The sequence below is a fragment of the Rhinolophus hipposideros genome (assembly GCF_964194185.1).
Source record: "Rhinolophus hipposideros genome assembly, chromosome: 21".
Lineage (NCBI taxonomy): Eukaryota > Metazoa > Chordata > Mammalia > Chiroptera > Rhinolophidae > Rhinolophus > Rhinolophus hipposideros.
The window spans coordinates 38331793-38356498 of NC_138067.1; the positions used below are offsets into that span (position 1 = coordinate 38331793).

Consider the following 24706-nt stretch of genomic DNA (forward strand, 5'->3'; position numbering starts at 1 on the left):
TACTCTCCTTGGTGACCTCAGACTCTGCCCCACACCCTATCAGGAACACCAGACATTCCCTCAAATCCAGAGGGACCCCATTCCATATATCTCAACATCCAAGGGAATCCAGAGAACCCCTTTCAGGGACACTAAATCATACACCAACATTCGGGTGGGCCCCAGACCACACCCCATCCCTCATGGACCCCAGACCATACCCCAACATCCAGAGATGATCCAGACCATCTGTCGACACCCGGGGAGATCCAGATTATGCCTTAGTCCTTTTGGGGACCCAGACCATGTTCTACAGCCACCCAGGACCACAAACCATTTCCCACTTCTTTCTTCCACTCTCAAGACCTCAAACAATTCCCTGACTCCCATTGGGGACCTGTGACCATGTCTAAATTCTAAGAGTCCCAAATATATCTCTTGTCCCCATGGGGAGACCCTAAACTTTCCTATTACCCCCATTAAACCCAGACATCCTCCCCTCAAAGGAACCTCTTGGTTTCCAAACTCCCAGATTTGCCCCAGATTCTTTCCCATCCTCCCCACTAGTCCTACTGTTGTGAGGCTCCTGCTTCCTCCCTGTTCCTATTCTCTCTTGGACCCTGTAGACCCTCCCCCCTTCCCCTTGAATTCGGTGGTGTCCAGGATTCCTTGTTCCTTTCTTGTTCAGATGCCTTTGCCCAACTCCTACCCAATGACCCCCTACCCCTCTCTCAAATCCCACTGAGTATTTTTTCATGTACAACAATCTATATTTAAAACAAAAATAAAACTAAATAAAACAAAAGAAAATTTTTTTTGAAAAAAGAAAAAAAATCCCACTGAGTATCTCAGGCCACTCATCACCTCTTTCTGAGATATTCACTGGGCCCCCAAACCCAGCAAATCCTCGTTTCAAAATCTGTCTTATGGCAGTCCCCCAGATCCCTGGATGCCTAAGCCCTTTCAATTTTGGATCCCACTGTATCAAGGTCCTCCCCCAACCCCTTCCCTAAATTCTCCCTCGCTGTCATCACCCGAAGACTGCCCTGTCCCTCAGATCAAGGGTATCTCTGCACAGCCTCCCTCTAAGTGAAACTTGACCCCACTCACAACCATTAGATACCCTCTGGGGACACTCACAATCCCCCCACCCCCAGTCTCCAGATTCCACCATTACCACCACTGTAACCACCACCTCCCACCCTGTTTCCTGGTGTTCCCTGCCAGAGCATGGGGGTGCAGAGCTAGGAAAACAGAAGTGGGAGAATAATAACAGCAAAAGTGGACACATGTCCAGCATTGTTTGTGTCAGAAAAGGTTCTACAGCTTCACGTAGATGACTCCAATCACTCTTCACAGCAGCCAGATGAGGAGGTGTCATCACTATCCCCATTTTACAGATGAGGAAAATTGAGCCACAGAAAGCTTTAGTTACTTGTTTAAGGTCACACAGATTGTAAGTGGAAGAATAGAATAGAGGGGAAAGTGGAGGTGAAGGGGAAAGAGGGTGAGGACAGGTCTGGGAAGGACAAGAGTGGAGAAGGAGAGGATGAGGAGAAAAATAATAAGAGAAAGATAATAATAAGAGAGGCAGAGATATACAGAGATGGAGAAACAAAGAGCCTGCCCAGGCAGAGGCAGCCTCCCTCACAGAGCATATCTGGGCCTGCGAGCTCTTGGCCTAATCCCTGATCACTCTTGTCTTCTGGCCTCGATGACTTTTCTGTTCAGCTCATCTGAGCCCCTGGGCCTTGGCAGTTTTTCTGCTTCCATGGCTGATTCCTTCTTTTCATACAAGTCTTAATTCAAATGTAACCTCTTCAGAGAAGCCTTCCTTTCCCATTCTCCAATTGACACCCCCACCCCCAGCAATGGTCCTGATGTCTGCAAATTACTTGTAAATACATAAAAAAATAAGTCGATTGATGGATAGATGGATGGATATGTGATAAAGCAAGTGCAGTAAAATATGAATGATTGTATCTAGATGGTGGGTAGATGGGCGTTCACTGGAAAATTATTTCAACTTTGCTGCATGTTTGAAATTTTTCATAATAAATGCTGGGAGTAAAAAAAAAAAAAAAGCTGAAGGACTCTTCTAGAGACTAAAGAGGCAACAAAAAAATGGCCCAAACAGGTCCCATCACTTCCATCATATCACCTCATTGTATTTCCTTCATAGCATTTGTCATTCTTAGTAATGATCTTGTTTGCTTATTTGTTTACTTATTTGTTTATTGCTTATTGTCTAGTCATTGAAATGTAAGCCTCCTGAGGGCAGTGGCAGAAGCACCAATTTTCTCCAGTGTCCAGAAGGCCAATTAGCACCCGTAAACATGTGTTCTTGAATGCTTCTTGGGAGAGGACCTAGAACTAGGTCTGCTGCAGACTCCCTGCAGAGGCCATACTCAGGAATAAACATCATCTCCCAGTCTAGGCTCACTAAAGGGAAAGGGTACACCCCAGCAGCTAGGGAAATGTGAGTTGGCCTGAAAAAGAGGACAACAGATGTAAGTCTATAAGGTGATTGTTTCCCTTGGGGCCTAATTGCTACCCCAAACCACCCTCATTCTTCCACCTTCTGTCTCTAAAGCTCTGCCCTAAAGCAAAAACCCCATTTGTATCTGACTTAAGCAAAGTCCAAGTGTAGGACCCACCCCCATGCCTGAGCACCTCCCCTTAGACACCACCCTAGAGTATAGAATAGTTGTTCAGACTCCCTCAGCCTCTGCCCCCAGGGGCAAGTCTCAGCCCCACTCCTCAGCCCCAGCCCCACTCCTCTATCTTAGGCTCCACTCCATAAGCACATAGTTTTCAGCCTATGGACTGGCCGGCTCTTCATGCCTAGTCTGAGTCCTTCATTCTCAGCTCCCCCTAAAATCCAGTCTCCACCTCTCCAACTTAAGCCCTGCTTACATTCTAGGTTAGCAGGGAGAAGAACCCCAGGGAAAGCCAAGGGCTGGGATTCAAAAATTAGGGAGCTTTGGGGTGGCCGGTTCGCTCAGTTAGTTAGACTGTAATGCTGATAACACCAAACTTGCAGGTTAGATCCCCACATGGGCCACTGTGAGCTTCCCCCTCCATTAAAAAAAAAAAAAAAAAAAAAGGGAGTTTGGATCTATTCCAGCCCAGAGAGGAGGTTGGGGGAAAGAGAGGAGGTGGTCCCTAGTTTGCACCACCCGTCTAAGGAGTGGCCTCAAACCCAAAGCCACACCTCATTGTGCTGACTCTTCATTGGATAATGTATTCTGTTCTGGCTTCGCTGATTGGTCCCTCCATAATCTCTCTAGCCAAACCTACTATGTATTGGGCTGCTCCTCAGAGTCACTCTCTCTGATTGGTCCCTGTTTTCCAAACTCCCTTCTCCTGATTGGGTAAATCCTTGTACATGCCTCTTTCTAACTGGATTGTTTGCAACCATAAACCTGGATGCAGACAGAAGTTCAACAATTGGGGAAGAGGAAGAATGGAGGAGGGAGAGGAAGAGGAGGAGATGGTTCCCTAAATCCCATGCCTAAGAGAGGGAGTGGCCATTGGCCACAGGATAGCCGTGGGTTAAAGTTGTAACTGTACAGACCCCAGCTGTGGGACTTCAGGGAACCATTTTTAGCTTCTGGGCCTCAGTTTCTTCATCTGTAAATTGGGGATTATAATGGTACCTTCTTCATGGGGTATTAAATGAGTTAATACCTGTAAAGTGCTTATAGAAGTACCTGGCACGTAGGAAGCCCTCAATCAGAGAGTTAGCTATTATTATCAATTTGATCATGTGAGTGCACGACCTTGGACAAGTCCTTTTACCTCTCTGACCTTTGCAGGTGGGGAATTGCCCGACCTGTTAATTGAATGCCCTCTCCTATCTCCAGCCCATCCTCCTCTTCCATCTCTAGCCATCAGCACTCAGGCTATGATGGGTGGGTGAGGGGCAGGGGGTTGGAGATGTGCCTGGCAGAGAGATGGGGACAAGAGGACAGGTGTCAGCGGAGAGGAGCTCAACCCAACCCCCCTCCCAGGGGGAATTTCTCTATGCCCAATGTTAGAATGACTATCCTGAATCCCTCATGCAAGGGCTTCTCCTGATTGGGGATGGGCAGAGTGGGGTGGTGAGCGGATGGTGTGTTCCAGCTGGGAGGGCTGGGGAAGGGTTAGAGCTGGACTTGTGGAACCCTCCCCCAGGAATGCCAGGGCTGGGGGAGAGGCAGCCCAGGCCCAAGGTCACAGTGCTATTGTTTCCGTGGCAACGGACACGTCTCTACAGGGAACCTGGAAAGGGGTGGGAGAGAGGGAGCTCCCAGCTCCCTGAATCTGCAGACTGACAGAGGAACTGAGACATGGAGAAGCAGAGACTGAAAGAGTGATTTATATCTATGAAGACCTGCCCATCTCAGAGTTTTTAGAGCCTGGTATACTATAGCTGCTCAATAAATGTCCCTTAGAGACAGAAACAGGGAGGCTGAGAGAGTCGAGTGCCCAGAGATGCCAAAAGAAAAAAAGAAGAATTTCCAGACGGGTGAGTAGGATGTTCCTTTCTTGTCCCCTCAACTTCATGCCCTTCAGGAGTCCACTGAGGAACCTGGATCCTCTTTGCCTTCCCAGTCCTGGGCCCTCAGGCCTATCCAACCACACAAACCACCCACCCTAGCAACTCCTGAGCCCCTCGAGCAATTATGTTTGATCTTTCAACCACTTTTCTGCCTTTAAATTCTTCCTGCCTGGGGGCTCACTGAGAAAAGTAGCATTCAGTGCAAGCTAATGCCTGCTAGCCCCTAGAGCTGGGACGGGAAGGGAGGAGGAGGGGAAACAGGCACCCACCCAGGTGTCTTTATGCCCCTTGGGAGTGGCTCCTCCATGGATTCAAATATTCCCACAATTCCTTCAGGAAAACCGACCTCTTCCACCACCACCACCACCACCACCCTCCCAAGGAAACCCCACAGGCCCCTCCCTTTCTTTCAGAGAAACAGGTATCCATCCTTCTTTCCTCCCGGGACTTGTCAGGCATCCACTTGGTCTGCCTGCCCTCTGCTGGCCCAAGGCTGGTACTGCAGGGACTGTCCGCTCTCGCTCACCATGAGAAACAGAAACGGAGCCAGAACGGAGGATCTCTGAGTTCTTGCATTTTAATTTATTTAGGGTCTCAGCTGTTCAAGTCCTAGGGATCCGAGTCCCCAGTTCCTTTGGGAACTCAGACATCAGGAATTCAGATCCCCATCCTAGAGGTCAACGAAAGAAAGACAACTTCTCTTGGAGCCAGGCCTCGGTGAGGTCATCAGTGGTACGGATTTCAAATACCTGGGAAGGGAGAGTTCTCAGTATTATGATCCACTCAGAAACTGAGACAGCCAGGACTCTGGCCCCCTCCTCTCTCAGACCAGGAGTCCAGATCCTCAGAACCCTCCTCCATCAGACCCAGGAACTGGTCCCCCAGGCCCCTCCTCCATCAGACCCAGGAGCCCAGACTCCCAGACCCCTCCTCCCCAAAACTAACACAGGCCCAGACCTTTGTGAGCTCTGCTGTCTGTACCAGTCTGTTTTTACTCCCTGCATACATCATCTGTTGTTCCGGCTTGCAGCCTGCGTGGAAGAGAAAAGAGAGTAGTGCTGGGGGGCCCTGGGGTGTTCTCTAAGGCTCCAGTAATGTCCTGCAGGCGGTGGAGTTTTCTAAGTGTCCCAGGAGCTGTTCTAAGGAGTTCCTGGAGGCTACACTCAGTTTCCAGTTTTGTCTAGGGGCTTGAAGCTATTCTGAGGGTCTCTGGAGATGGCTTTGGGGCCAGACAAGAGTTTCTAGGTAAAAGGAAGAAGGAAGTTTGCCTACACCTCTGGGGACTGAGATAGATGGATGGGCTCTTGAATCCGTGCCCCAACCTCTACCCCACTACGCTTCCAGTACTCACACACCACACACATCACATATTCACCCACTCAGGTACTCACCAAGTCACACACACACACACACACATAGGCACCTACACTCATTCACAGTCACATACACCTGCACTCACAAACACACTCTTATACACCCCACATTCAGAATCTAAGACCCTCTTCTCAGGATGGGTAGAGCTGTGTCTTACCCACAGGACTGGAGAAGATGAAACACAGGGGGTAGGATACTCGGCCATCTGCGTGCACGTACTTGTAGCTGTAAACCACGAACCTACACCAGTGAAAGTGAATTCAAATTGAGGCCTTCAGCTTGGAGCCCAGGCCCAATGCCCATTAGTTGAGTCCACAACCTTGAAATCTTGCCTCAGTCTGAGAAACTAGGGTTAACAACTAAGACCCAGGGTTCTCGCCTCAAACACAATAAATCATCAAAAATAACATTTATAGTAAGTGCTAAATAGAACTACCATATGATCCAGCAATTCCACTTCAGGGTATTTATGGAAAGAAAATGAAACATTAATTCGAAAATATATATTCCACCCCTATGTTCATTGCAGCATTATTTACAATAGCCAAGACATGGAAACAACCTAAATCTCCATCGATGAATGAATATAAAGATGTGGTATATATACACAATGGAATACTACTAAGCCATATAAAAGAATGAAACTTTGCCATTTGTGAAAACATGGATGGACCTTGAGGGCCTTATGCTAAATGAAATGAAGTCAGACAGAAAAAGACAAATACCATATGATCTCACTTATATGTGGAATTTTAAAAAAACAAAAAGCTCACAGATAGAGATTGGTGGCTGCCAGTGGGAGGGGTTGGGGGGTGGGCCAAATGGGCGAAAGGGGTATCAAAAGGTACAAACTTCCAGTTATAAAATAAATAGTCATGAGTATCTAATATATAGCATGGTTGACTATAGTTAATAATACTGTATTACATATTTGAAAGTTGCTAAGAGTAAATCTTAAAAGTCCTCATCACAAGAAAAAATGTTTTTGTAACTATGTGTGGTAAGACTTACTGTGCTGATGATTTTGTGATATATACAAATATTGACTCATGTTGTACACCTGAAACTAATATATCGTCATGTTATATGTCAAATATACATTAATAAAAAATTAAAAAAAAAACCCTAATGGCGTAAGAAATTATTTGACTCACAACAACCCTATGCCATAGGTGCTGTTATTATCCTTATACTACAGATGGGAAAACTGAAGCCCAGAGATGTGATGTCACTTGCCCAAGGTTCTGTGCATAGATGTGAACCCAGGAAATTTGGTTTTAGAGTATAAGTGCTCAACCATTACTAATAGTGTCCAACACTCTAGATCCCCAGGCCGAGACCAGACCCAGCTACATAATTTGCCAAGCTCAGTGCAAAATGAAAATGTGGAGCCCTTTGTCCAAAAGGCCGGAGAAAAGTTTTTTCCTTTCTTCAGCAGTCTCTCCCCAGACTAATCTTTTTTTTTTTTTTCCAGACTAATCTTTTTTAACTTGCTATTTAAAGTCATGCTGTCTTGGGCGTGGGGACACTTGCAGGGAGAGTGTGGATTCTTACAGGCGAACCCTGGCACTTGTCATGCAGGGGGTGTGTGCTGACCCTGGCCCTGACCCTGAGCCTCCCCAAATCTGCACTCAGGCCCCTTGCCTGGGGCAGAGGATAGCAGCTGCCACTGGGCAGTGCAGATGGTGGGTGGCTGAGAACCCATCCAGGGCTGGAGGTGGGACCCCATGTGAGCCAAGAAAAGCTCCAAGCCCCCTCCACATGCTCCATTGTCCCAGAAGACTTCACACAAAATACAAATTCGAAGATAAAACTATAAAGAATTTCCAGACAGCAGGCAGCTGCAGAGCATTCCATCCCCACCCCCACCTATTCAAGGTGCCCTTCTAGGTATGGGGCCCTGTGAGATGCCAGGGAAGCTGGTCTGGCTGAGAACTAGAGTCTGGGATAGAGGCTCAAAATCCTTGGGCACCCAAAATTCCCCCCAGGCGAGATGGAAAATCTAAATAGACCAGTTTTCATAGAAGTGTCAAAGAGCTCCTCCACAAACAGAAAGCACCAGGCTCATGTGGCTTCACGCAGGATTCTCTCCAATTGTTAAAGGTCAGATCATTCTTTTGCTATCTGAGGTATCCCTCAGCATCCAAAAAGAAGGAAATTTTCATTTTTTTAAAAATGAAACATGTGCAATGTTGACACCAAAACCTGACAGTTTGTATTTTAAAAACCAAGCTCTAATACCATGCATGATTAGCAGTATAAAATTCTGCAATAAAACATTAGTATACTGTACCAAAAGTCCTAGGGTAAAAACTCTTGGCCTCAAACCCAGATCTCAAGCCTGTGAATAGGACTGGAACCCAAGTCTCCACCTCCATTATCATCCCTTTCCCCATGGCCTGACCCTCCCATGCCTTCCCCAGGATACCTGGGCTGTCTCTCTGGCAACTCCATTTTTAGTTCCTCTGGAGAAATGTTCTGGGAGGGGTGGGGAACAAAACAGGAGAGAAGAAAATACTGCCATTAAATAAGCACTTACTATGTGCCAACGCACTGGTCTAAGAAACGCACATGGATTAACTCATTGAGCTCTCCCCTAACCCTGTGGTGTAGGTCCTATTATTATCCCTACTTTACAGGTAAGCAGTCTGAGGCCCAGAGGTGTTAAGACATTTATCTAAGATTGCATAGCAACTCTGAGCAGCGGAGTTCAGATTTGAATCTGGGTTTCAATTGTAACCACTTCACTACACTTCGTTTCAGAGGACCCGAAGGAGCCCAGCTCCTAGTCAGTTCTCCTCCCCTGTCTCAAAGTCCCAGCCTCAGTCTCCATGGACACCCCTTAAATCTTTACCACAACACTAGCAAGTAAGCCTTATTATTATCCCCATGTTACTGACAAAGACAGGGAGGCCAGGAGAGGGTGAGGTCTACCCTTTTATAAAGGATTTCCACCAGCTTTTTGGTACCTGTCTGGAAACTCTTTCATTTATCATCATCATAATTATCATCATTTTATTGAGTATATACTATGTGCCAGGGCTTCTTCTAAGCCCATTACAAAGATTAAATCATTGAATCCACAAACAACTCTATGAGTTGTTATCCCCATTTCACAGATAAGAAAACAGAGGCCCATCTAGGCTACATCTCTCGCTTAGGGTCACAGCCGAGCTGGGACTTAACCCCCAGGTCTTTCTGGTCCCTAATGCCATGCTCTTAGCATCAGTTCTAGCCCCTGGATCTCTCAGTCCCACCCCGTGCTTCTTGGGGGGGTCCCATCCACCCCAGCCCCTCACCTGAAATTCTTCCTCCAGCACAACCATCTGTCGATCTTTGTCCACCTTCACTGGGGAGGGATGGCATACAGGGGTTAGCCGCCCCCTCCCATCCATTGGTGACACTTGTCCAGACCTCCTCATTTGTCCCCAACCCCCTCCCATCCTTCCACAGGGGTGGGGGCATGGGGTAGTAGGGGTAGGGTGGGGGAGAATGACACTCACTTATTATGGCTGCATTGTCTGTCTCCTTTCGAAAGCGGAATTTCCTCAGCTTTTCCTTTAGCTCTGGGTCCACCTCACACACCACCAGGGAGTCTGACTGTAGAGGAGTCCAGTAAGAGCTGAGCTGGACTGGCCTCAGCCCCTGCCACCACCATCCCCACACCCCAATCCTCAGTTTCTCCATCTACTAAGGAAAAGGAGCCCCCCAATAGCCTATACGAGACCTTTGCGAACATGAGAAAAAGGCACCCTTTCCTTGGGCAGACACTACCCTCACCAGGGCACACACTTGGGATGCAGAGCAGAGGCTGCACTCCAGCCCTCCTAAGGGGTACCCTTGGGCAACATTCAAGGAGACTCAGGGATCTGCTTGCCTGGGGCTAAACCCGGAACCACCATCTCTCTTCCCCCAGCCTGAACCTTTGCTGCAGTGGGGTCCCCTTCCCAGCCCCTGACCTCCAACCCACAGCCTGACCTTCACCCAGGTGCCCTCCCAGCCCCAGACCCACCCCATAGACCCCTGGACCGCTGACCATGGCTTTTCTGTCCGCAGGCCTCTTCTTTACTCAGTTCCGCTGTCTTCTAGGGGTGGGGACCAGGACTGGGGGGGGGGCGGGGTATAGGGTAGGGGAAAGGTTTCATCCAACACCACATCCTGTTTATGCCCAATCTGAGACAACTGTCACAGAGGGCTCCTCCCCCTCCTTCCTTCCCTTCATCTGCCAAGACCTCCCAGCCTTTGCTATCACCTAGACCGGCGTTCAAATGCTACTTTGCTGTGTGACCCTAGCTAAGTAACTTTACCCCTCCGATTCAAGATTTGTTGTGAGGATAAAATAGCTTCACATGTCTCCTGGCATGGTGGACACACTCAATATACGCTACAGCTCTTTAGCTCCTCCCCTCCTCCAGGAAGCCTTCCTGCATTTACCCCCATTCAGAATATTTTAATTCCAGACCTGAAAAGAGGAGCTTAGAGATGTTTGCTGGTCACACTGCCACCTATTATATTGATGGGAAAAGGGAGACAAGAGAGGAGACGCCACAGCACCCAGGTAATGGTGAATTTTTTCCTGGTGTTATTGAGCCTCATGGGCTTTATAATAGACCCATAATATTCAATCTTGGTATTCAATTTTGTCAGACCAATACTCCCATTTTTATTAAGAGCATTTTGTATTTCTTTCTATCCCATCCTGAAATGAAATTTCTAGATAATGTAACCTACTTATACACGATTTTTTTAAAAAAAAAATCAATATAATGTCCTTACTGTCATATAAAAGGAGAAATAAGAAGGAAGTAATTTATAGGAAAATTTATATGTATTTCACTGAGAATTTATAAGCACACAAAAGAGAATTTTCACAAGTCCCAGACTCACAATGGCTGGCTTCTCTCCATAGGAGTGGATAAATCTTTCTCGTCCCCCTCTGCTCCGCACTAGATGCTATCCTGTCACCCACTCAAGGGCATGGCTGAAGCTATTCTCCCTCTCCCTGCATTACCCATGTTTCTGTCTCTGATGGATCTTTCCCTCAGACTACACACAGTGTTCTCTCTTCCACCTTACAAACTAAAAACCCTATCTCCTGCCCAGCTACTGCCCATTCATTTCCTTCCCTTTTCAGCAAAACTTCTCGAAAGAATCATTTACAATTGCTGCCTCCAATTTCTCCTCTTAATTTTCTCTTCTACTCTCTCCCAGCAGACTCGCAGTTCTGTCCATCTCCACTGACCAGGCCTCTAATGACCTCTAAAGGGCTGGATAGATCTCATGGTCAATTCTCAGTTTTCATCGACCATGCCCTCTCAACTGCATCTGACACCATCCATAGCTCCCTGCACTCTGAAACACGTTTTTCACTTGGCCTGTAGAGTGCCACCCTGGCCAGGTTTTCCTCTGACTTCTCTGGCTGTTCCTCCTTTTCACAGTGGGGTGTCCCAGGACTCAGTCTTTGGTCCCCTTCTCTTTTCCATCTACTTTCCCCTCTTCCTGATCTCATCAGTCTCTTGCCTTTCAAAGGGGATACCATAATTATTTCTCCAGCCTGGGACTCTTACATCCATCAGCCAAACTGACATCTCCACCTGGATGTCTTGGGGTCATCCTTGAACACTTCTCTTTCCAGAACTTGTCAGCCCTGAACTTCTAAATATAACAAGAACCTGCCTACTTCTCCCCCTCCACAGCCCATATCCTGGTTCTGCCACCTTCAGCTCCTGCCTGAACTCATGAAAGAGCCTCTGCACTGTTTCCCTGCTCCCCCGCCCCACACTCTATTCTTCATAGGACTACCAGAGGAATTCTAATATAACCCAAGTCAAGTGACATACTTCCTCTTTCAAAACCCTTCCGTGGCTCTCGTATTATTTGGGTAAAGGTGAAAGTCCTTACAGTGGCCTTTAAAACTAAATTATATGCCATCACCCCTCCTCCATTTCCTGTTGGACTCTGTGTTCCACTACTCTCTTCTTTGCTCCCTCCAACCACGCTAGCCTTTTTGTGGTTCTGTGAATGATCCTACCACTGGGCCTTTGCACTTGCCATTTCCACTTTTGGGAACCCTCTTTCCCTCATGGTTCACCCCTTCATTCCTTCAGGTTTCACCTGTTCAAATCTCACCTGATCAAAGACACCTTTCCCCATCTAAACCAGCGCTGACACCATCTAGCTTGCTTTTTCTCTATAGTACTGATCACCAAGGTACATTGTGTTTATTTATTGTTTGTGTCCCCCAAACTAGAATGTAATTTTTGTGAAGGCAAAGATGTTTGTCTGCCCTGTTCATTGTTGAATTTCTAGTACCGTGAGCAGTGCGTGGTACATATTAGGTACTTAAGATATATTATTACATGAGTAAATGAGCCGGCCTCTATAGAGCACAATCACTCAATATGGTGTGAAAGTTGTTGCTTCAATATAGGGGGTAGTGGATGGGGGGTTAGTGCCATCACCCACCCTGGCCTGAAATGGCCTTTCCTCACAGCATCTGTGATGCCACTCTCCTGGTTTTCCTCCTCTCTGGATTCTCCTTCTCAATGTATGTTGATTGCTTTGCTCAAACCTTCTGTGTTCCCTTTTCTTGAAGTTCTGTAGGGTCCTTGTCTCCATTCACCCCGCATACCCTCCCCAGGATAGGTCACTTAACTCCCACAACTTCAATTACCATCTTTGATGATGCTCAAATCTTGGTTTCCAGCCCCAATTTCTCTCGTAAACTTTGGACCCAGAGATCGTACACCGTCCTAGACCCTGCTGCTGGGTGGCCCACACTGGGCTCAGCATCTTCAGAACCTGCATCTTTTCTGGGTCTCCTTTTCAGGTAGACCCTCCCCCCACACCTCCAATCTCCCAGCCACAGGGCCTTGTCTTAGATTTCTCTCTCTATCCCCCTCCGTAGTCAGCCAGTCCCACGGTCAGTTCACACAGCCTCCTGGGCTCCACTCCCACCTACACCTCCTCCCCTTCCCACAGTCCCACCCTAGTGCAATCGCCCCTCTCCCATCCCAGCTGCTTCCCTGGACTCACGCCCCCCAGTTCTATTCCCTCCAATATAGAAGCCAGAGACGTCTTTCCAAACATCCGACTCACCATGGCTTTTCCCAGCTCGAAGACTGTCATGGCTCCCTAGTGCTCAAGGGGCAAGTCCAATCTCCCTCAAGTGGCCAAACATCTGGCTGCAGCTCTTGTCCCACCATTCCCTGCCTTAACCCTACAATCCATCCCGACTGTATTTCCGGAGTTCCTCTAAGAAGCCACGTCTCTGTCACCTGAGAACCTTCTGAGTGAGGACCCACTCTGCTTAGCTCACCCCGAGCCAGGGAAGTTTGCGGAATGAATGGACAGATTACAGTAGCCGGAGCAACAATTCCCATTTATTTACCGCCTCCTTTGTGCCCAGCGCTTTACACGCGTCGTCTCTTTCAATCCTATTCCGTTTGAGAGAAGAAGCAACAAGCTTAGAGAGACGTGCGCTGAGAAAGTGGAGACTCCAGAGGCCTGAGAGCCAACCTGGACCGTCGGGACGCAGCTGGGCCAAGGCCTTAGGCTGGGCGCGCCGAGGGGCGGGCCTTGAACGCCAGAATCAGGAATTGTGACTTAGCGCGGGGCCGCTGAGGTAGACGAGCACGAGACTGCCCCCTGCGGGAGGGGAGGCCCAATCCCCGGCTCTACGGTCCGTTGCCTGTGGCAACGCCGCGCGCGCCCCGCCCCTTCCCCGCCCGCTGGGTCGCCTGCCCGTCAGCCCCCTGGCCGACCAATCACACGGAGCTGGGGGCGGGCCTCCGGGCCTCGTCCAGCCCCCGTCGCTCCCCTCACCACCAGGACCCCGCCTTCCTCCGCGCTCACCGCCAGCCCTTCGCGCTGCCCTCGCCGCCCGTTGGCGGGCGCGCTGTTCGTCACAGTGGCGCCTGCTAATGCCGACGCGCGGCGGCCCCGTCAGGGCGGGGCCAGGGGCGGTGACGCACGGCGCGGTGACGCAGCGCGACGGCGGCGGTGGCGGCGGCGGTGGTCGGTGCGGGAGGAGGGAGGGGAGCTTGCGGGCCGGAGAGGGGGCGACGGCGGTGGCGGTGGCCTGAGGAGGCCCGGGCGGCGGCGGCGGCGGCCGAGGCGGTGAGTCGCGGGCAGGCCGGGCAGCCCCAGGGCGGCGGCGGGTCGGGGCGCGTGGGGCTCACCTCAGGGCGCCCCAGGCCGCCGCGCGGGCGGCCCCGCCCCCTCAGGGACCCCGAGCCGCGGGCGGGCGGGGAGCGCGGGCCTCGGGGGTCCCAGCCCCGGAGCGGAGCCCCTCCTCCTGTGCCCCGAGTCGCCCTCTCAGGGCTCCTCGGAAGCTCCCCTTCCAGATGCCCCTCACACCCTCGGGATCGACCCCGCATGTCTACCTCAGGCATCTCCTTGGAGGGCGGCCCCCGGCCCCCCAAATCTCCCTCAGAGACCCCCTGGCAGCCCCCATCCCACCCCGTCCTTCGGTCCCAGGGCTCCCCGGGAGCCCAGCCCTTCCATTCCCACAGGCTTCTCCAGAGACCACCTAGGTCTTCGAAATCGGCCTCAGAGAACCCCCGCTCTGGCCCCAGTCCTCCATCCTCCTCCTCTTTCCAGAAATATTCCCCGAGGCCACTCCTCGGATATTCCAGCAATATGTGTCAGATGTCTGCTCCAGGAGCCTCCCTCGGAAGCCCTGAAACCCTCCTTCAGAGTCTCCCCCAGAGACCTACGTCACGCTGCCCCCCAGTCTCGCCCAGACTTCCCTCTCACACAGCCCAGGAATTCCCCCCCCGCCCCCATACCAGAAATCGCCGGAGAGATTTTCCACTCCGAGGCCCCAAATCCCGGAACCCCTTCCCCCAGATCCTTCAGCATGCCCCTGATGTGCCCAGAAAAATCCTCCTCAGAGACTGAACTGTCCTCAGACCCCCAAAACCCACCTGGAGGACCCCCCGCCAGCAGCCGTCTCCCGTGTGCGCTCCCCCTTCACATATCCCTGAAGTGGTATCTCTGGACCCTCCCGCAGATTCCCAGCAACCTCGCCCTTAACTCTCACCAGCCTGGAATGCCCTAGAGATCACCCCCACGCACCCCAAAAGTCTTCCCCTGTGACCCCTCGCATTTATCCCAAAAGTCTTCTCCAGAGATTCCTTGAAGTCGGTGGCAAACTCTTCCCCCACGTCCCAAGAGCCTCTTCCAAAACCCCTCTTGCGTATCCCAAGTCGTACCCAGTGACCCACACCAAATGTTCCCAACATTGCTTCTTCGGGCTTGTAAAAGGTTCCCTTGTCGTTTCCCTCTCTATCCTCCCCTTTTAGATGAACTTTCTAAACATCCTCCTCACGACCCCTGTCAACCCTCAGACCCTCTTCATGATCCCTCTGAGATACGGCTTTTCAGGATCTCCCATCTTCCCAGAGACCCAGCAGCCTCTCTGGAGCCCTCCTGGGCTGTGCCCTTGAGGGACCTTCCCAGCACCCCCAGCGCCCCTCGAGTCACCACTCAGAAACCTGCTGCCCGGCTAAGACGCTTTTCCTGGAGGGTTTCCTCCTTGAATTCTCCCTTCCAGGTTCCCTCAGTCGTCTGTAGAAGACCTCCCAGTGCTCCTTCCAAATAACGTGCTGAGAGCTCCTGCTCTTAGAAAGTCCCAGAATTCTTTCTGAAAAACCCTCTGCTCTGACATTCCCACGTTCCACTCGGAAGGCCCACCTTCCCCGTATACCCTTTTGAGGACTTGACTCAGCGCTGTTCCTAGAAAGACCTCTGTCACCCTGCTCCAGGGCATGGAAGGTCTCTCTCGGAAGACCTCACCCCCCAGGTACCCTTGAAAGGATTTTCTCCAAAACTGCCCTGCAGCAACCACCCCGGGAGACTTCCTCAGAACTCTCCCTCAGAAGCCCCCTCTGACATCCGCAAGAAACCTTATCCAGGACCCTATGAGATTTACCCCTGTTAGAGCCCCTGTTACACCCTCTCATCTCCATTCTTTTCCCCCCTGAGATCAATTAAGAGATCCTTCGCAGATCGGAGCCTCCTTCCCCCATTATCCCTTCATAGGCCTCCATCATCCTCCAAACAACATCTCCCCAACAGGCTCCATGTCTCCTTTCAATAAAAAGTTCCCCAGGAGACACCTTCCCCCCTTGAAACCCTAACCCTCAGAGACCTCTCTCTCAGACCAGTTTTCTTAGGTTCCGTCCTCATGGATCCCCCCTATTTCCTTCAGATCCTCCCTTCAGAGGTTGAGAGACCCTAACGCTGTCCTTAGAGACTAGTTGAGGAGTCCTCCCACTTTCCTTTCAGACGCTTCCTCCTTTTTCCCCTTTGAGGGCGTCCTCACTAAGGAACCTCTTCCCCTCAAAGTGTGGCCCCTGCACAGCAGAATCTGCATCACCTGGGGATTTGTGAGAAATGCAAATTCATGAGTCCCAACCCAGACCTCTGACTCAGAAAACCTGGTACTCGGACCCAGCAATCTGTTTTCAGGACCCCTCCTGGTGCTTCTGATGCATGTTCACGTTTGAGAACCACTGTCCTCTGGGAGGATTTCCCTCTCCCCACAGAAAGCCCTCGAAAGCTGCCTCGGTGTACTTGTGTGCCCTACTGCCCACCCCCACTTTCGTGGGTGCACCCTTTGTGACGTACTCATCCTCCAGAAAGACGCCTTACTCTCCTCAAAAGGCTTCTCTGGCTTCTCCACAAGGTTACCCCACCCTTTGAGCAATTACTTCACATTCTTCCTTTGCCTGGTTCCCTTTCACATCTTCCTCAGCACCTGCTCCTTCTGACTTCCCCTCCACACTGCCTTCTAGCCTTTGGAGCTTCTGCTTCAAATCGGTACCTCCTCGAACGCCCATGTCCAGCTCTTCTCATCTGTTCCTCATCTGTCCTTCACATACGCATCTGCAAATATTTTCATTTTCTGTGTCTGACTGCCCAGAGCCCTCCATTATATTTCTTAGAGCGCATTCACCTTCTTCCTTGTAATTTTTTATGTACTTGACCACTCATCCACACTGGACTGGGAGTTTGGAAAGTACCGAGATGTGTGTTGTACCTTTCTGAGTCCCACAAGGGATCTGCCATCTTGTAAGTTATTGGGAATCATTGGAGAATGGGCTGCTCTTCTTGGTTTGGCCAGAAATCTCTAAGTTCCTCAGATCTCACTCATTCAGGTTCAGCACACCTTCTTGCCCCTTCCTTCCCTCTCCCCTCCTTTCTTCTCTACCCAGCCCCTTTTGCCTCTCCTGTCTGCCCCATCTGCTCCTACCTGTGAGACTATTTGTGCTTTCTCCTGATTCTCAGCTACCCAAGTCCTATTCTGATTACCTGTCTCACCCCATCCTGATTGGCTTCTCAGCCCTTCACAGGGCTCTCATCTTGCTCCAAAGGATTCTGTTTCTCTCTGGGGTGGAGAAGAGGAAACAAAGATCACAGGCTCGGGCCTACCTTCAGGAAGCTCACAGTGCGGTAGAGGGTTTGAGCAGGTACATGGGGCAGAACATGAGGTACAAATTATATGCTGTAGAAATTCAGCAGTGAGGGAAGGAACATTCTATCTGGAAATGCTTTGTAGAAAAGGTGGTATTTGGGCTGGGTGGTGTTCCACAGGAGTTGGGACAATGAGTAACCTTCCAGGCAAAGGATACAGCCTGTGCCGTGGGTCAAAGACAAAAAAGCCTCCTTACCTCTCACCTGTGGCATGTCTTCTCTTCCCTTAAAGGACAGAGATAAAAGAAAAGAGATCTCTTCTGTCTGCATTGTGCTTTGCCAGCTGCAGTTTAGTGACCCAAAGGGTAATAATATTAATGACTACTGTTTATTGAGTAATTATTATGTGGCCATCACTGTTTAAGTGCTTCACATGTATTGTCTCATCTCACTCACAGGAACCCTATGAGGTAGGTAGACTACAATTATCCTCATTTTACAAAGGGTGAAATTGAGGACAGGTAGCACAAATAGAAGCTCTCTTGGGCCTGTCCATGCCAAGATGATCGTGTGTGGAGTCAGAGTTGGATTTTCTGTTCAGATAGGGTTGGCAGCAATGGGGCATTTTAGTGTTGTGGTTAAGTGTACAGACTAGAGCCAGACAGGATTCGCGTCCCACATTATCACCTACCAGTTTTGTGACACAAGACAAGTTACTTAAGTTCTCTGGTCCTCAGTTGCCGTGGCTAAAAAATGAAGGTGATGATATCCTGCTTCATAAAATTATTCTAAGGATTAAATAAGTTAATACATATAAAGTACTTAGAACAGTACCCTGCGCATAAGTTCTTAGTGTTAGCAAAATAAAAAATAAAAAAATAGCTCATACCAGCCAGGACTCTAAAGATGTAAGTGATAGAACCTTAGCAGCTCAAACTAGTTTAATCAAAAATGAGAATTAATTGTCTCCTGTTACTGAAAAGTCCAGAGCTAGCCTTAGCATCCTCAACGGAAAGAGAACTCTTTCCTGAGAGCCCCAGTTTGAAAACAGTGCTTTTTCCCTGAATAAATGTGAGATGATGACAGAAGATCCTTAGAGACCTGTTTTGGGTTCTTTACCCTGGAACTGTCACTTGCTGAGCCAGGTAAGACTATGATTCCATCCCAGAACCTTTCTGAGCATTGATAATAGTTCCCCTCTCGCTGTTCCCCAGCCCTAATCTGTGATTGTTTGCATCCAGAGAGCGTTTATGGCTAGTCTGACCCAATCAGATTTTCCTTCGGGATCTCACCGGGAGAGACAGGAATGAGATGACTGGCTCGGTTTGGTGGTAGCCTTAGGGGAGAAGAGTACTGGTATTCAGTTCCCTACCTCAGCTTTCGGTTTCCGGGACTCAGAACTTTGGAAGGGAATTAAGTAGATTACTATGAGTAGTTTTGTTTTGTTTGTTTTCGTGTAAATGTGTTGAATAGAGTCTGGTTGAGGGCAAGTCACAGAACAGCAGTGTATAGAGTATGCAAGTCTCAAATGTCTCTAGCAATTAAATAATTTATGGAGGTACTTTTCTAGGTACTGGAGATGCAGCAGTGAATGAAGACGCTGACTGCAGGGTCTTGGAACTCATAGAACATACATTCTAATGGGGGGGGGGGGGCGTATAAACAAATCAGGTAGTGATGTGTGCTATGAAAGAAAACAGTACCGCTATGCGCAGGAGGTCAGAATTGCCTCTTTGAAGCAGTAACAATTGAGCCCAATACCATGAAAGATGAGAAGGCACCACTTTGAAGATCTGGTAGTGGGGCATTCTAATCCAAGCATCGTTACATGTGGGGAAGGGCTGCATGGTGGGGAAGTTCTCACAGGTGTTTACTGAGGGTCTGTTACGCCAGGTGCTGTGCTAGGAGTTGAAAATGCAGCAGTGAATAATAATACAGCCACCGCATTACCTTCCCGTGTGGCTCTTACAGTCTGGGCATTTCTGGAAGAGCTGTAGCCTTTGAAGAAATACCTTTTGACGATATCAGACCAAAGGCTCCTTCCTACTGGGGAGATGATGAAGTTTGGGGCACACATGAACCCAGATCTGGTTGATGAGAAGGAAACAGTCATGTGATTATCTGGGGAAGAGCATTGCTGGTAGAGTGGTCAGCAAGTGCAAAAGCCCTGGATGTGTTTAAGGAACAGCAAGGAGACCAGTGTGGCTGGAGCATAAGAGGTAAAAGGAGCAGGGGATGGAGAGGAGGTTGCCAGAGGCCAAATCATGGGGGGGCCTTGTGCTCCCTGGTAAGGAGTTTACATTTTCATTGAAGAGGATTGGGAAACTATTAGAGGATTTTTAAAGCCAGACACTGACGTGATCTGATTTTTTTTTCTTTTTAGAAAGTTCACTGATTTCTGCAAGGAATAGAGAGGGCCAAAAGTGGAAGCAGGAGGCAAATTAGGAGGCAATACATTTGTCCAGATGATAAAGGATCATGACTTAACATAGTGATGGTGGTAAAAATGGAGAGACACAGATATATTTTAGGTATAGAGAAAACGGGACTTAATGGTGTCATTAGAGAAAGAGAAGAATCCAAAATGATGATAATAGCTGACAACTCTATCAGAGTATTTATGCCTCACAACTCTATGAGATAGGTACTATTATTAAGCCCATTGTATAGATGAGAAAACAGGCACAGCAAGGTGAAATCACTTGCCCAAATTAAGGAAGGTAGGAAGTGGTAGGGTTATATTTCCAACCCAAGCAGTCTGGTCCCAAAGCCACTTGAGTTTTGGAAAAGAAAAAGGAGGGCATGTTTAGCTGACATTAAGAAAAAAGCATTATCAAGACTAGATGACAAGGTCTTATGGAAGAGGAAAGAGTCAAAGATGACTCAAATACTGAGCTGTCCATAGAGAAGTGATAGTTGATTCTATAGGAGTTGATTACATTCCTAAGTGAGAGAATACATGTATGGAGAAAGGAAAGAGAACCAAAGATAGAGTTTTAGAGGGGAGGAGTCACACATTTAAACGTGGGAGGAGTAACAGCGACAGCAGTACTTTGTGGGGAGGCAGATGGGGGTTGGGGTTGGGGGGAGGAATACCAGCTTCTTCTCTACTCCAGGGTTTCCCAGAGTGCTCTAGGCTTTATCTTACAGGAGGCCCTGTCTGGCTTCTCACCTCACCTCCCTCCCATTCCCAGGACCATTCATACGAAAGCCTCATTCTTGGCTGAGGCAATAATATACCTGTATATATGTTGTGTGCATATTTCAGGAGTTTCTGAAAATAATGGTTGGATTTTACAAGAGAAGTTGGGCTCCCTTGGCTTCTGACATTGTCCTGTTCTCAGGTCAGAATAGTGAGTTAACCTTAGGTAACTAGCCTGTTACCTTGTTCATGAAGTGTGAATTTTTTCAAAGGCCTAGGTGGGTGCTATAGAAGGGCTAGGAATGGGTAGGAAGGCTAATAGGACCCCATTATTTATCCAGAGATGTTGGCATTTAAAGGGTGTACCCTTCAGCCCAACTTTCTAGGCAGTGAGAGGGAACTTACAGGAGACTGTAGCATTATCCTCAGGAACAAGCAAGAGCTGTAAAGCCAGACTGCCTGGCCTTAAACAATCTCATCTCTGGGCAGTCTTGGATAAGTGACTTAACCCTTTCTGCCTCAGTTTCTCCATCTATATAATGTGCATAATGTTACATACATATATATGAGATAGATCTAGAATATATAGTTTTGAATCAAATGAGCTCATCCATGGAAAGCTGTTAGCATAGGGTCTAGCAAATGACATTGAATATATGATGTAGGAAGACATGCTAAGCATCATGCTAGGTATTTTTATATACATTGTTTCATTGCATTCTTACAAGTTTCACTGAGGAAGAAACTGAGTTACTTGCCAAAGGTCAACATAGCAAGTAAGTATCAGCAGGAGAAGCCAGGTTTCCGCTAGGTCTGGCTGACTCCACAGTGCTGCTGCTTAATGAGGAGAGTTGACCTCCAAAGGTGCCTTCTGTCTGTGGGCCATTTCTCACTCTTTGGGGCCAACGAAGGAGCCTAGCGGGCAGTTTTTCCTGGAACACCTTAGCCAACGTTTGCTTCCGTTTCCCACCTTCCAGGGTTGATAGATACTTCTGAAGAAGGTTAGTTGGTCCCTTAGAGACCAAATATGGCGGCACTATTATTGGGGTGATTCAGAGGTGTGGCTATAGGTGTTCCCCGTCCGTGTCTTTCCTCGAAGACAGGGAGTCATTTTTGGTGACATGAGGGCAAAGACCAGAGCAGTGGTGAATTCTGTTTTGTATAGGAGCAGTTAAGGCTTTTTCAACTTTAACTCAACTGGCCTCAGTCAAAAAAGGCATTTATTGGTCTGTGTAACTGAAAAGGCTGGGGTGGAGGAGGTGGGCTGGGGGAGCTTCAGGCTGGCTAGATCCAGGTCTTCAAATGATGGGAACAGGTCTCCCTTTTTCTCCCCTCATCTCTTGACTGCCTTCATCTGTGTTGGCTTCCTTCTGAGGCCAACTCACCGTGAGGTAGCTGAGGTGGCAACCAGTAACACTAGGAGATGTGTAATCTGAGCAACACTGAGAGCTCGTTTTCCCCACTGCTTCCAGCAGAAGTTCAGGGAGGACTTTTCCTTGTCCAGGCTTTCCTCCTTGTCTACGCTTGGATCCAAGAAAGACAGTTAATTAATCCCCCAAAGGGAACTTGTGGGGCTGGTACTGGAAGGTAGGAATGGATGTTTGGCAGGCAAATCCGTCAGATTGATCACAGTAAGATGCCCTGGAATAAGTGCTGAAGCCGCTTCCCTGGCCTATCTCACCAAGCCAGGTGTTCCTTTCTCACTGCTGCCACGCACCCAGGATAGGCCGCTGAGGGCCTCTGGTCCTTTGATGGAAGAAAGCCATCCAGTCCTCTACAGTTACCGTGCAGACCAAACATCCATCATCTTTCTCCGGTCCAGAATATAGGATCCCTTCCTCCAGGGGTAATTTTTTTTTTTTTTGGACAATGCGTTCTTAAAGTGGACTGTTAACCTAAACCCCATTGTTTACTGAGGACTGTGAACCATCCCTGAGCACTAGATCCTCTCTGTCAGTCATGTTCCCTGAGCAGTGGGGTGGCTTGAAGGTGTGAACCAGAGACGCCCAAGGGAGGGATAGTTTTCCGACTTCTCGTCTTTTCCCAGTGTGTGTCCGGCCGTCTGGTCTAAGGACCACAGGCTACAGTCTTTGTTCTGTATACGAGTAGTAGTTCATTGTTGCTATATTAATGTGAATTAATTTCCAATATTTAAAAATAGGGGAATTTTATTTAAAATTCCAGATTTCTGGCTTCACTCAAAAATAAAAAAATCTAGGACCTCACAGTACTGGATCCACATAGTAGCAGTTGATTAGAGTTAAATTGTGACTTCTCCCTTTAGACAGGGTGGTGCACTCCAGCTCACCATAGTCTTCACCAGCCTGCTTTGTTTAAACCTTGTAAGCATCATGTTTGAGACCCCGCTGTGTCCTATGTCTTTGCTTCTAGCATTTGGCTTAGAGGAAGAAGCTGGATAAATGTTTAGTCAGCACTTTATTTGGGGGGTACAGTGCTGTTGCTTAGAAAAAATAACAACCCAATAAAAGAGTTTATGGGTAAGAGTGTGCACAACTTTGGTCTGTTTGTGGATTTGGTCACTTTTGCCGTAAATACTGTTGGCATATCAAATCTCCCATCACAAATATTCTATCTGAAATAGTAACATGTCCTTCTGTCTTATGAAGGAATCCCTCTCACTCCCAAGGGAGGTTCATCTAGCCTCTGCTTGACCACTTCCAGCAGCCAGAGAGCTTATTACCTCCTCACATGGCAGCCAGTTCCATTCTTGGACAGATACATTATTTTAAAATTCTTCCTTATGTTGAGACAGCAGCGGTCTCCTTGGGACTAAAACCCACAAAATGCTAGAGCTGGGAAGAGAAACTGATTTTTTCAGGTTTTTTTCAGCTACCACTCATCTATCCTACATCCAGGGCAAATATTGATAATCAACCACAGTACTCTTTCTCATTGAGCCAGAAAGTAGAATGCACCCCTAAAATTTTTGAAATTAAATTCCTTGAAAATGTACAGAAGTATGTGTTCAGTTGTAACTAGCAGTGAAACAATAACAAGTTATGTAGAGAGTGTTATTATTATTTCTTCCTCTCCAAGGTAACCAGTGTGAACAGTCTAGGGTATACCGTTCTACACACTTTTCTATACACATATACACATAAATATTCATATATAAGATATATAAGCACTTTTGTATATGGCTTTTGTTTTCTTTTACAAAATGTCATCATATTGTACATATTGTTATGCAGCTTATGGACATCCCACCAGATCAGTGTTTAAAGATCAAACATTGTATGTAGGTAACAGATTTTTTTTTTTTTTTGCTATCAGGATCAAGCATGTTTTTAATAGCTACATGATATCCTATTCTATGAGATGTCCCCCAGTTTATCAATCATTCCCCGTTTCTTCAGGATCCTTCTCACCATAGTGCTCCTACCACAGGCAGCTACTACCAATCAATTGGAGTTAGCCTGTGAGATAAAACCCATTTGTCATGTCTCATCCAGTCTAGCTCCTTATCGCACACATTCTAGAGAAGAGAAGCAAACTAGCTCGAAGATCAAAGTGAATCAGTGGCTGGGGCAAGACTAGAACTGAATTTTCTTGATTATCAACATTTCCCATATCCCATGTTGCCTCTCACTAAGAGCCATCTGTCTACTCTGGTTCTCCTCTGGAATAAATAAATCTAATTCCTCTTCTGTGTGCTATCCCTTCAGATATTTGAACTCAGTTATGCCATTGCTCCTGAGTCTTCTCTCCCCCAGGGGAAACTTCCTCAATGCCTTCAGATTTTTCTCTTAGGACAAGATTTCCAAATCCCTTTACCATTCCTTCTATCTTCTATGCTTACTTGTTTTATTCATTCATTCATTCATTCATTCATTCATTGAACAAATACATACTAGCATCTTCTATGTGGCAGTCACTGTTCTGGGCACTGTGTGACTATAGCTTGCATTTTGATGGGAAGAGAGAAACACCAAACATAAATAAGATGATATGTGAGGGTGTTTAATTATATAAAAGAAATGAAATACTGTTAACATAATAGAGTTAACTGAGAGAGACACTCCTTAGATTGGTCAGAGAAGACCTCTGAGGAAGTGACACTCAGCTGAGACAAGTGACAAGTAGGAGCCAGCCACAGATAGGTAAACAGGAAAAAACTTGGTACAAGAAGAGGATGGAGAGGCCGCAGGAGAGTCTTGCGGGGCCCTGTAGAACAAGATAAGAAATTTGGGTTTAGTGTAGATTTTATTTAAGTGCAATGGGAAGTCCTT

General features: G+C 48.1%; 1 protein-coding gene across 4 annotated transcripts; it reads right to left on the reverse strand.

Moving 5' to 3' along the window:
* Nucleotides 1-5076: 5076 nt before the first annotated feature.
* On the reverse strand, nt 5077-13325 carry GMFG (glia maturation factor gamma). 4 transcript variants are annotated; one of them, XM_081032060.1, is made up of 7 exons: nt 13287-13325; nt 9400-9496; nt 9196-9245; nt 8325-8374; nt 6054-6136; nt 5480-5553; nt 5077-5271 (listed from the first exon to the last, which is right to left on the reverse strand). In XM_081032060.1, coding segments are annotated over exons 2-7 (330 nt in total). In that variant the 5' UTR covers nt 9401-9496; nt 13287-13325; the 3' UTR covers nt 5077-5199. The 4 variants fall into 4 exon arrangements, with proteins under 4 accessions (XP_080888186.1, XP_080888183.1, XP_080888185.1 ...); XM_081032057.1 differs by lacking the exon at nt 13287-13325 and adding an exon at nt 12995-13156; XM_081032059.1 differs by lacking the exon at nt 13287-13325 and adding an exon at nt 9933-10001.
* Between the last annotated feature and the right edge of the window lie 11381 nt (nt 13326-24706).

Bases quoted from the DNA above. Each gene is read 5' to 3' on its own strand.
- GMFG (XM_081032057.1), bottom strand. From the start codon at position 13,024: ATGACAGTCTTCGAGCTGGGAAAAGCCATG. The intron at 9,246-9,399 runs GTGAGTGTCATT...ATCCCTCCCCAG, and splicing joins AGACAATGCAGCCATAATAA to TGAAGGTGGACAAAGATCGA. The intron at 6,137-8,324 runs GTATCCTGGGGA...TCACTGGTGTAG, and splicing joins TTGCCAGAGAGACAGCCCAG to GTTCGTGGTTTACAGCTACA.